Raw genomic sequence first — 12,912 nt, 5'->3', positions numbered from 1 at the left:
TTTTGTTTTCAAATTTTAAAAATAATGGATATAATTTTTTTAACGTAATAATATTAAGTATTGTATACTTGTTAAACCATATTTTTAAATTGATATTTAAGTCATAACGTCTTAAAATGACACAAATAAAACACACATCATTCTAAAATGAGTTTAACCCAAAATATAATAAAATAAAGAGTTAAATATGGATTTTGTTATATTTTGGTGCAATTTTGGTTTTAGTCCTTCTTCCAAAGTAAGGTACAGTTTAGTCCTTCAATTTTAGAAAACTCTAGTTTTAGTCTTTTTTTTTACCAAACAACAAATAAAGTTAAAAAAATTTGATAAAAAAGACTAAAACGAGAGTTTTGTAAAGTTGAAGGACTAAATTGTACCTTAGTTTGAAAGAGGTACTAAAACCAAATTATACCTTACGAAGAGTACATTTATTTATTTTTAAAATTTAAAATACAAATATATTGAATATATTAAAGTTTGAGAAATTTTATGCTTTAATTTTACATAAGTTTAACGAATTAAAAAACACAAGTAACTTTTATTTTTATCCCTTTAAATGATCTTAATTTAAATTCAATTATTAAAGAGTAAACTATAAAAAAATGTGTACATAGAAATCTTCTATATAATAATAGTATATAGATAATAATATAGATGAAATAAGATAGATGATAAGAAATAAATATACTAACATCATTTGCTCCATTCAGCAGATAGAATATCTAAGTCTTTCATATTTAGGGAACAACACTTCATCTCAAAAAGTGAAGGCTTATTAAAGATTTTATTATTTCATTTTTACTTGAATAATTTAAAAAATATAATGTGGTGACCTCAGCACAACCCTGTTTTCTCCTCCGACCAACAACTCGGCGATCTCACCAAGTTTCTCTACCCCTCATCGCTGTCACTCGGTTAGTTCCAGTAGCTCTAGTTACAACCTAATTCCTTTCTTTCTTTCTTTACTTCCGGCTTTTAGTATGAAGCAAATGAAATTAGATGATTGGGTGCTCTAACAAATTTACATATTACTGAGTAAATTACTACTATTTCGTTGCGACATTATTGATGCAACCATTTGAAATTAGGCCTTTCTTTTGTTTGTCTTCTGATGCATCATCTGTTCGAGGCAATATGGATTACCATGCTAGCAACCTAATTTGAGTGATAATGTTATATCGGTATTTAGTTTTAGGGTATAGTTCAATCTAGTAGAACTTTTAAGTGGTGTCTAAAACAGTGTCTGCCACTGTATCTAGCTTTATCACTTCTGTGGTACTTCAGATTTCAGAATTTTGTATTTCAAGTTTATTCAACAATAGTTGTGGGTTTTGGTAAAGGATGATATAGTATATTTTCATCTCTTGTATTTTTGGTGCCATTCTAAATTTTGATTCGATTGTATTTTCCTTTTTACTCACTGTTATCAGTGGAATACTCTTCATTATGTTATTTTCTACTTGGATATTCTCACCCTCTCTGCTCTTTATCTCCATCTTCTGTTGTTCAGTTGTTGTTCATGGAAGCCGGAACTGAGGTACTCACCTCAGCCAGAGAAATCCGAGGCTCGGACAAATCTTCAAAGACAGCAAAGGATTTGGAGATTGAAGGATACCCTGTTGGGGGTTTGTCCATTGGAGGCCATGAAACATGTGTACTTTTCCCCACACTTAAAATAGCATTTGACATTGGTCGCTGCCCACCTCGTGCTGTTTCCCAAAATTTCCTTTTGATCTCCCATGCTCACATGGATCACATTGTTAGTTTCTTTCTTTTAATCATCATATCACATGCATGCCCAAGACTCAGTTTTTGAAATTTTGATTCAAACATATTGAAAATACTGTAATGTTAATTTAGTCAACGATTAATTTTTCTTTGTTTTTCTCCCTTTAGATAAATATTTTTAGAAATGGAGCTTTATCCAGTGAGTGATTTACTTTTTTGACAGGGAGGGCTGCCGATGTATGTTGCCACACGTGGTTTGTATCGAATGAAGCCCCCAACAATTATTGTACCAATTTCAGTAAAAGAGGATGTAGAGAAGCTTTTTGAGATTCACAGGAAAATGGATCAATCAGAACTAAAGCACAACTTGATTGGCTTGGATGTAGGTAATTATTTGGTTGTCTCAATTAAAGTGCTGCATTACACAGTTGAACTTTATGTCTCTCATCTCATGTATTCTTTTGTTGCTAATTCAAGACTTATTGCAGGAGAAGAGTTTTATTTGAGAAAGGATCTTAAAGTAAAAGCTTTCCGGACTTACCATGTAATACCTAGCCAGGTAGCCAGCCAGGACAATTCTTTTCTTTTTAGTCTTAAGATAATCACTACGTTTCCTTGTTTCGGAAAAATATGTTCTGGCTATTGATTTTAGATTTCTGATGATTTTTGATGGTGAAAGTCACAAACTTGAGTTCTTTTAAATTCTTTCCACTTGAACCTATTAGAAAGACCACAATGCATTGTTTTTGAAGCTTTGGACTGTTAAGAATATAAAGAACCTTCATTTTATGTTAAATTCATGCTTTATCTTTTTGAAGTTTAAACTTGCATTCTTAGTAGTGCAAAAATATGTTTTGTAATTTTAGATATGTAAAGCAGTTTTAAAATGGTGTTAATTACAATACTTTTAATAGATGTGCAATTCGTTTCACTGTTTATCACATTTTCAGCAAGCAAATCTTGATATGACTTTTCACAGCATCCTTAAATCAGCACCCGAAGCATTCCCTGGTTAGGCCTAACTAATTATGCACGTTTTTGGCAGGGTTATGTAATATATTCTGTGAAACAGAAACTTAAACAGGAGTATATTGGCCTTTCTGGAAATGAAATTAAGAATTTGAAGTCGTCCGGTGAGGAGGTCAGTCTTAACTACTGTAGTAATCAATGATTTGGCAAATTGACATTTGACAAATTTAACAATCATCGGTTTGTGTCAACCAATTTTAATGCTTTTAATTTGTTGTTTTATAATAGAAACCTGGTAACTTTATTCGGAAGAAATAGGGATAAACCCCAATTGCAAAGATGGAATTTCAAGCACCTCCCTATGCCTAAAGACTTACTAGATCTCCTTGTCAACGTCTTATAATTCTTCTCTATCTCAAGCTATATTTCAACCTAACAAACTAACAGATGTTAAAAATAAACGAACATTCTCACCAACAGATATTAACCGACCTGCAACATGTTCACTTATTTTGTTGTTTACTTCTGATGACAAGTCATGAACTTACAGCATAATAACAAATGTTTCTGTGAAAGTACTATTTGAACTTGTACTTAATAGCTCAACACAATGTTTCCATGATTTATGTTGATTGGATATTGTTAAAGATATGATTTGATTATGTTAGGGCATAAATGTGGAGATATGATATGATTTGATTATCATTATTAGATATTGATTTTGTTTCTTATTATTGTATCTCTTTTTCCATTATAAATAAGAATAATCATATGTGTACACAATACACGAAATTAATTATGTGTGCACTAATTCTTTCAATATGGTATCAAAGTAGTACCATCCTCCGTAACCTGTTTTGTCGTTACTCCTTTCAACAGACATGTTTCTATGATGCATAGTTTGTGTTAGTGTCTCTCTCAGTTCATATGTTGCGTACTATATATTTCTGAAAAATTAGCACATTATAACGTTGGTCTCATTCTTGCTATAAAGGTTTTTCATTATGTATTTCTGCTTTAGATATGCTAAATCATATAAAGTAAGTTGATAAATTTTTCGACACTTTATTTAATTAAGTTTTCTTAAGACAACCTATGAACCATTGAACTCTGGGATAGAAGGTTAGGTCTATCTTTTAGTTTTAAATGCTCAACCATGCTGGGTCCTTGGCAGATAACATACACTTTGACAGAACCAGAGATTGCTTTCACGGGAGATACCATGTCAGATTTCATCATTGATGAAAATAACACAGACGTCTTACGGGCTAAAATTCTTGTATTGGAGGTGAATTACTTTATTCTATACTTTTGTGGCTATAAATTACTGATTAGTAATATAGAAGCTTTGCTAGTCATAATCCTTCCTTAAATGCTGGAAAACTTGACCTTGACTTTTTATGTAAAGGACTAAAAGCAATTTAATTTGAACTTGTTTCTGTTGTGTTATATATATATATATATATATATATATATATATATATATATATATATATATATTGTTTTCTCTTATTTATTCTGGGGAAGAACTTTGTTCTCCTTTGTTATAGAGAGCTTCTCATATCTATTTGGTTAATTCTTTCAGATTACCGTATTGCGTTCTGAACGAACTGATTCTCGTTTTTCCCTGTCTATAACTTTTGTTGGTGGTTGATATTATGGTTTTACAGCCAGTTTTTCCCTTTTTCTTTTATTCATATAGTGCACCTTTGTTAACGATTCAATCACTGTGGAACATGCCAGAGATTATGGACACACTCATCTCTCTGAGGTATGGTACCTGCTGCAATCATTAAAACAAACATTCATGTATACGTGAGTGGTTTTATCATTGTGTTTCTAACTAATGTTCTTCAGATAATAAGTCATGCTGAGAGGTTACAGAACAGAGCAATCCTTTTGATTCACTTCTCAGCACGTTACACAGTAGAGGTATAACTCCGTTGCTCTTGATTATAGTAAATGATACATCACCTCGTAGCCTTGGTCTTTAGATTGTGATCCTGGGAGAAGGTTGGTATAGCTTCCCGTGTTCAGTATAGGAAGTTCCGTCCTGTTTGATGTGGAATAGGTGCCTTCCATGTTTCAAGTTAACTAAGAAAAAAAAACGTGAGTTTGTGATCCTTATTAGCTTGTGAAATATTAGTTTACTTAGGGTCTTTTTGGATAAATTAAGGAGGAAAAATTAAATAAGTTTCTCCATAAAGCATAAGATTAACTTCTGCATGTTAGTAAAGGTTTTGGAGAAGCTAATTCAACAGTTTTTATAAATTAATTTATACATTAACTAAAAACTTAATTTTTTTGTTTCTTTTATCTCTTAAATGTGTCCATGGAAAAGTTTATTCACATAGACCCTTTGCTAGTAATAGTTTTTCATAGGTACACTAATACTTTTTCTGGCGGTGCTTATGATATTTTCAGGAAATTCAACAAGCTGTAAGTGGTTTGCCTCCTAGCTTAGCCGGTCGAACTTATGCGCTTACAGAAGGTTTCTGACAAGTTGAGAGAGTTTACTTGATACATACCTGACCATGGAGGTTTAGCCTCCAAACCACCTGAGACTATTGGACGTGAGTAGAATTTACAGTCATCATAGATGATGAAGACAAGGAGAAGTGGAGTGCAGAGTAAAATCCAATGATACATGGTATGTTTGGATTGCCGTTTGAATCACCAAAAACATGCAGTTGCACTTTCTTATAGTGAAAAGGGAGGAGCAACAGCAGTTTTTGGTTGAATATAATGCCATGTTTACGTTGGAATGAACTGTTTTCCAAACATAGGTTAAACATTAGTTACCTACATTTTTATCAGGCTGTTTGTGGTATTTTTTATTTGCTATCTTTTTTATTCGTTTCATTCAGTTAAAGAAGGAAAACTTTGCTTCAGTTTCAGTCATTTGAACTGACATGAAACCTTGACCATCATAAAAGAATTTCACATCAGAATCACTCTCTTCAACATCACCTCTCCATGCCTTTGAACCAGCTCCACTAGTTAAATACAAAAGTGGACTGCAATATAAGAAAGAATTTCAAGATTTATTAAAAAATACAGTTAAAAACGTCATATTTTTCATTTAAACAACTGTCATATTAAAACTGTCACCGTAAACATGTTTTTGTAGTGTCAATTATATTGAGTTATATTTTTTCAATCAAATTCAACTAAGGACAACAAAATCTATATATTTAAATTTTATTACTTTCAAAATCTAAGTACAACAAAGTAAAAGAGAAAAAAGTGTTTACCCTTGCGTACCTAGTTATGCTACTTATATGTTGGAGGCAATGATCGTGACCATTTATGTACATGTACACATTGCTGCCCTGCATATTCACAAGAAAATGTTATGAATATCATACACAAAAGCATTGCATATAATTTAATAAAATATTATAAACATTAAATATTGTAATTCAAAAGAAAACATTATACAAATTAAATAACAAACGGTTTTTACCCTTTATTATTGACAATAATCAGTTTGTCTAAAGAGAAAATATTGATATCAATTAAAATATTCAGATATCATAATTGAAGTTGTCCTGAATGGATGTTCCACAATTAATGAAATAATGAAAACCATTTATTTGTAATGGGTCAGCTTAAAGATAAATTCATTTTAATATATATATATATATATATATATATATATATATATATATATATATATATATATATATATATATATAAATGTATGTTTGATAGGGATGTTAGATAAATAATTTTGAGTTCTATTTTTTATTAAACATTATTACTCAAAGTCATTCACTTTAGCGTCAGAATACCTTTGGCAGTATCCTCCCACATAGCTTAGACAATAAGAAGATGAAGCGAATAACATAATTTGGATAATGGAGGATCATCAGGAAGCTCATCCAATCTTCAGAGCAACTTAGAATCCTTTGAGTAAGAGATCTCAATCTCTACCCGAAACATTTTGGTGTCCATCGTGGGGTCGAGCAACATTCCCTTATGGCCACTAAAAACTAGACGAGCGCTCGATCTCAACATCACTATTTCAACTAGACTCATACATGTTGATCCTGATTGTAGAAACTCTCACCGTCAACGTAACAAGCTTCAGCGGTTTTATTCAAACATACACGTATTTTGATAACTATTTTGATATAACCATCTTAAATTCATTTTATTATTTTTGCTGAATAATTTAATGTATATTATGTGATTTAATTTATATTGTGTTAATATTTCTAAACCATCTGGAACATTCGTGTTATACATCTCAAAATATAAATGCCTCCTCTGTGACTGATGCATTACCTGGTAAATGACCAATTGTTTCTATTAGTGTTATTGAAGTTTCTGACAGTGTCACATCAAAGCAGGCTTCATTCGAACATTAGGCTTCAAAAGAATTACCTCCACCTCTTCAGCTGAAATTCTACTTCATAATTACCAGTGGTCTAGACCTACTGTTTCACATTCCCTTAGCGAAAATCCTGTACACAAGCCACAAATTTCAAGGTAGTATAATGTGACGCAACAGAGACATTATCTCCTTCACAATCCACTACCATAGAAAAGTTGAAGCCTTTACTTTATTTTGCTTCAGTATATATTTTTGTGAGTAAAAAGAAGCAGCTTTTGAAGTAATAAAAGTATGTGACGACCCGCCTCCACATCAGAGCTAGAATCCGACGACAACCACCATGGCCCGACCAAACACCACTTCAATTAATACATACATCCCAATCATCAAAATCCAATTGAGGTGAAATTTCACTTTTCACTAACCTCAACATCATTTCTTTGGATATATGACCCAATCTTTTATGCCACAGGAAAGCAAAACGTTCATTTCCTACACTACATTTACTACCAATAACATGTTCAACATTAAACAATGATTCAGAAAAATTAACGTCAAGATTTAAACGATATAAACTATCCAATAATGTACTAGAACCATAATGGTGCGAAAGTTTATACAAATGAAAAATACCATTTTCAACCCTAAAGTTAAAACTTAAACAATTCAACATAACAACAAAAATTAAGTTCCTAGTACAACTAGGAACAAAGAAAATTTTCAAGATCCAGACAATAACTAGTGTTTAGAACCAATCTGTAAGTCTCAATTGCTTCTATTTGTGCCTTCATTCTGTTCCTTATATATAAATACTTTTCAGCTCCTTTTATGGGCTAGATTAAAAGGAATCCCTTTCTTTTCGAACCAATTTTTTTTTTCAGACAATCTTTCTTAAAGTGACTCATTTTCTTGCAAAAGAAACATTTCTGGTTCTTCTGGATACTGCCCTTATACACTTTGATTGAGACTTTGCCCTTCTGGTTCTTCTTTCTTTATTTGGCTTTGTTGAAGCTAGCACTTTCATAAGTTGTGAGATGGATAAAATGATCTTTCATTTTCTTCAACCTCCCTTCCTCTTGTACCAAAATGACCTTGATTTCTTGAAAGTTCCATTTATTCTTAAGAGTGTTATAATTTACCAGGAACTGGCCAAATTCAAGAGGAAGAGAGTTCATGATAAACTGTATTAGAAAGGACTCATTCACCTCCATTCTAAATGGCTTCAACCTGACTGCTATATTAGCCATTCTAGTTACATGGTCATGAATTGGTTGTGACCAGACAAACTTTTTGATAGTCAGTTCACTTAAAAGAGTTCTCATAATAAACTTGTCAGTTATGTCTGATTATGAGTACTCCTTGATCATTTTCATGAATTCCTTTGCATTTTCCGTTTTAGGCATAGATCTAAAAGGTTTTACGTTCTCTGCCATGAACATGCACATTAAGTTTAGGGACAACCTGCTAGACCTATGCCAAGCCTCACAAAGAGACTTTTCATCACTTGTATTGGTCTTTGTAATGGCTACGAGCATCTGATCCATAATAATAGCCACATCCAAGTCTAACACACCCAGTTGGAATTGAATTTTTTTCTCACCAATCAACATAATTTAACTGATTAAACTTGACCACATTGTTGCTCAAACCTAATAAATTCATGGAAGCTGAAAATAATATACAAGCTTATACATTAATGTTTTGATAAAATTAATGAATTCAAGTAAAATAGCTACACTAGCTAAGTTCACCTTTGGATGACACTTAAATTGATAAATAATCATATAAGTCATTCATTTAACTTCACATTTGTGTGATGCTTAAATAACAAGTTACATACAATTAAGATATTAAAATAAATATAAATATATTTTAATAAACAATAAATCATATTTAAATCTACATGTATACTATCTTTAGATATACACACATATTTATTAAGTATATGAAATATCTCACTACAATTACTTTTAATTAACTCATTAATTAATTAATATATATTCAATTTATACTATGAATAATTACCATAATACAACTTCACTTTCCAATTAGACCACGTTAAAGTACACACCGGTCCATACACGTCAAAAGGAATTTCAAATTGATGATCTTCAAAGCAATTGTAGTAGCAATATAAAAATAAAAATATCATCCTTATTTTCGTGCTTCTTATTACCCACCAATACCCCTTTTATATATATATATATATATATATATATATATATATATATATATATATATATATTAAATGGTGTACTTTCTCGTTGTGGACCTTAAAATCCAATTTCATAATTGAAAGAGGGAATTGTCTATTCCAACTCAACAACCGTGGGAAGTTTGCTTTTGAAAACTTTAATTCAATGTACAGTGAAAATATAAGACATCCTTATATGCTATTAAAATATTGTTGTTACAATTCACATACACCGAGAATCAATTAAATTTCAGAAACCAAAAATCCTATAATCATGTGAATTCTTTTAGTCTTTTACGTTTCAAAACAAAACTAATAAATTGCAATTAAATTCTTCTAACACTTTATACATACTATTTCACTATAGTAAGCGGAAAAAAATAAAATTCTTGGAAAAAAACACCATTCATTAATAATAATATAATCCAAAAACATTATGTGTAAGCAGTTTCTATAATTTTAATTAAATGAAAAGATACAAGATCTTAAATTTTATAATTTTCACAATTTTCACATACATAATTAATTATTTTTCTTCTTGATGATATTATTAAGGAAGTCTGTCAAAATTATAGTTTCTTTTTCTTTCTAAGTATGTAATTTTTTTTTCTCATTTTTTATAAACTTAACGTATTATATTTTATGATATTTTATAAACTTTAATAAAATACCAAAATTCTTTTTTGAGATGAGAAAAGAAAGATTAATTTTAATAACTTTAAAATGATCCCTATAATTTAATACATTTATATTCTAATAATCATCACATTAAAATCTTTACATCAAAGTTAATTTTTAAATTACATGAACCAAACATTAAATTAATATAATTTAAATCTTTTACTTCCATTTTATTTTATTTATATGACCATTCTTCATTAATCAACTTCTTATCCTTGTGTGAATGCATGCCCTCCATTTTGCCTTCCTTCCTCTTTTCTACAAATATATCAAGTGTTCCACGTAAAACTTAATATGAATATTAATAATAGAATCTCATTTATATTCTTGTGTGTCAAATTTTATAAAGTTGGAGTTCTATCCATTGCAAACTTCCACACAAATACTTAAACCTTACTAATTTAGTCTACATTCTCTTTTGAAGAAAAAAATATCTCCTAATAATATATTTCCACCATACTAGGTATGATTTTACATAAACAAAATGGACTTTACACAAAATTAGTATAAAATATTATTTTCATAATTTGTCCTCCTTACATATATGCATTCATCATCCTCCTAAAACTTAAATTCTTTATCTTTGATCCCCATAAACATCTTTTTCCATAAAACAATTTAACTAAAGTATAACTTGTTTATCACACATAAAAGAGAGAAAATGAAAAACAAATAACAAACAAAAATTGTTGATGATATATTTTTATTAAGAATGTGGTACAAATATTTTAATTTGCATGAATCAATTTTTGAATATTATAAGGAAAACATAATTGGGTTCCACTAAAGCACTCGTTTGCATATATTTTATTTGTAACTTCAGTAGGGTGAGCAAAGTCAAAAAAATAATATTCATTTCGATTTGCACAAGGTTTCTTTCCTTGGACACACGAGTCAAAGATATTTTTGAACCCTGAAAATGTAATAAATAAAAGTATAAGTTATGATCATACTAGAATACAAAAAGCACACGATTTCTTAATTCATTTTTCAAGAGATTAATGGGAGACGCTTACCAAAGTTTTCAGGGGAATTTCTTATTTTTTGGGAGAAATTGTAATTATCCATATTAATGAAGATTGAATGTGAGAGTTGGGTTTGCAGTTCTTGTAGCTTTGTAGTGAGTTTGTCTGAGTAGTGTTTAACCTTTTGATTTATATCTTCATTGCATTCTTGGAAATATGGTGTCCTTATAGTACATATTGGTGTGCATCCAATTTGACCAATTCTACTTATCACAAACTTTCGAGCTCCAAGATCATAAATTCTCTGGGAAAAAAGAAAGAATGAAGGAAACACATTTTTCACATTCTTTGGAAAAAATTAAATACTTATGATATTTAAAATACTTAATCGAAAGGTAACATAATAAAATTTAAAAATTACTACATGTGAGAAATCAACATATAATTCAAAACATTTATTCAAAGATTACCTTAATATGTGAAGCCAGTTGCCCAAGTAGGTAATCTGCATATTTTTCTGGATTTAGATTGTTATTGGTTCCATTCGGGTACTTGAAATAATTCAACATGTAATCATTAGATCCAATTGATAAGAGATATATGGAATTGACTAAGTAATGCCTTAGTTTTGTTTTGCTATGTATTCTTCTTGGAAGATCATTGGTGACAGTTGAGGTGAAGTATTCAATTTGTTTGTCTAAAGACAAACAATCTCCCTTCATCAGAAAGTAAAAATATGATGAGAAATAAATTAAATAAGAAATTTTTATTTGTGGGTCAAATTTCATAATCCCAAAGTTTCTTTTAAAAATTATATTTTGTTTTCTATGAATATATGTTTGTTTTGTTAATGTATTTTATAAAAGTTGTATAAGACATCTTTTCGACAAAGAACATTTGACCTATTTATTATATGATAAATGGAATTCCAGATTCAATTATTATATAACTTCTTTTTATATGATAAATGGAGTTCCAAAATAAATTAGAATATAAATTTTATGTGTTGTTTGTTAAAATGATATTTTATATGACTTTCATAAAATGCAAAAACGAAATATTTTAAAATAATTTGAGAAAAAGAAAGTATATTAAATTCTACAATTATTTATTTTGAATCTTACTGATCTGGTTGAATTCAAGATTCCACAAGAGCCTGATGCATAGTTAATTCCTGTGACTATTTGATGTCTTTCAAATTTGGGCACACCCAAGTATGGAGGTGGCATTGGTAAACCCAATCTAATAGCTACAAAAGGATAACAAATGCATAAAAATACTAGTAATATATATATATATATATATATATATATATATTATGTTTGCAAGGAAACATTAAACGTCAACCAAGCAAAGAGAAACAATGTTTGAGAAAAAAAGTGAAAAAGTTACCAATAAAATCAGCAAAAGTTTTTCCATTGCTAAATCTTCCTGTGGAACAGTTATTGAAGTCAATGCCATAAGGAAATGCATTTGCTTTAGCAAGTGTGTTAAGATTGTTGTTGTTTCCCGCGTCTACAGTTGAATCACCAAAAACGTACAAAGCTGGCACAATCCTCTTTCTAGAATGTGAGGCATTGGCCAAGAATACTAATTGATAGGTTATCATCATGGAAATAACCCAGAGAATTTTTAAGCTTTTTTCCATTTTGTTTTCTTTTGGAGTAATTGAGCAATGCAAATAATGTCTTAAATAATGGTTTTTGTGGTAAGTATTATTGTTTCATAACGAAAAGTATAACTCAAATGTGTAGTTATCTCTCACCATGCTTCATTGTCTAATTGCTGTTTTGTGTCCAAATAGAAATTTTGTTATTCATTTTCAAATTAGGTAAAAGCTAACTCATTCTTCTTTATTCTTCCTTTTTCATATCTATATTTAGCTCCATCCTTCTTCATTTTTCTTAATTAATTTTAGAAATTATATTTCTTATTTTTTCTTTTTTATAAATATAACTCCTATTAATTAGAATGTAGCTAAATATAGAACAACTCTTATGGTATTTTTATGCATTTTTATGGTATTTTTTTATTTT

At 29.8% G+C, this 12,912-nt stretch overlaps 2 protein-coding genes across 3 annotated transcripts; one reads left to right on the top strand and one right to left on the bottom strand.

The window, feature by feature from the left end:
- Nucleotides 1-744: 744 nt before the first annotated feature.
- On the top strand, nt 745-5,645 carry LOC106776926 (tRNase Z TRZ1). 2 transcript variants are annotated; one of them, XM_014664400.2, is made up of 9 exons: nt 747-914; nt 1,511-1,759; nt 1,952-2,114; nt 2,217-2,287; nt 2,774-2,869; nt 3,872-3,985; nt 4,400-4,468; nt 4,555-4,629; nt 5,122-5,645. In XM_014664400.2, the coding sequence occupies exons 2-9, from the start codon at nt 1,520-1,522 to the stop codon at nt 5,194-5,196; spliced, it is 903 nt and encodes a 300-aa protein (XP_014519886.1). In that variant the 5' UTR covers nt 747-914; nt 1,511-1,519; the 3' UTR covers nt 5,197-5,645. The 2 variants fall into 2 exon arrangements, with proteins under 2 accessions (XP_014519887.1, XP_014519886.1); XM_014664401.2 differs by lacking the exon at nt 2,774-2,869 and having other exon boundaries at nt 745-914.
- A 4,994-nt stretch (nt 5,646-10,639) lies between these two features.
- LOC106776832 (GDSL esterase/lipase At2g03980-like) lies at nt 10,640-12,524 on the bottom strand. The gene is made up of 5 exons (XM_014664297.1): nt 12,269-12,524; nt 12,001-12,125; nt 11,347-11,592; nt 10,928-11,180; nt 10,640-10,824 (listed from the first exon to the last, which is right to left on the bottom strand). The coding sequence occupies exons 1-5, from the start codon at nt 12,522-12,524 to the stop codon at nt 10,640-10,642; spliced, it is 1,065 nt and encodes a 354-aa protein (XP_014519783.1).
- Nucleotides 12,525-12,912: the final 388 nt, after the last annotated feature.

The sequence above is a fragment of the Vigna radiata genome, chromosome 11 (genome assembly GCF_000741045.1).
Source record: "Vigna radiata var. radiata cultivar VC1973A chromosome 11, Vradiata_ver6, whole genome shotgun sequence".
NCBI classification, from domain to species: domain Eukaryota; kingdom Viridiplantae; phylum Streptophyta; class Magnoliopsida; order Fabales; family Fabaceae; genus Vigna; species Vigna radiata.
The sequence above is the reverse complement of the archived record's forward strand: the minus strand, read 5'-3'. Positions and strand labels throughout refer to the sequence as shown.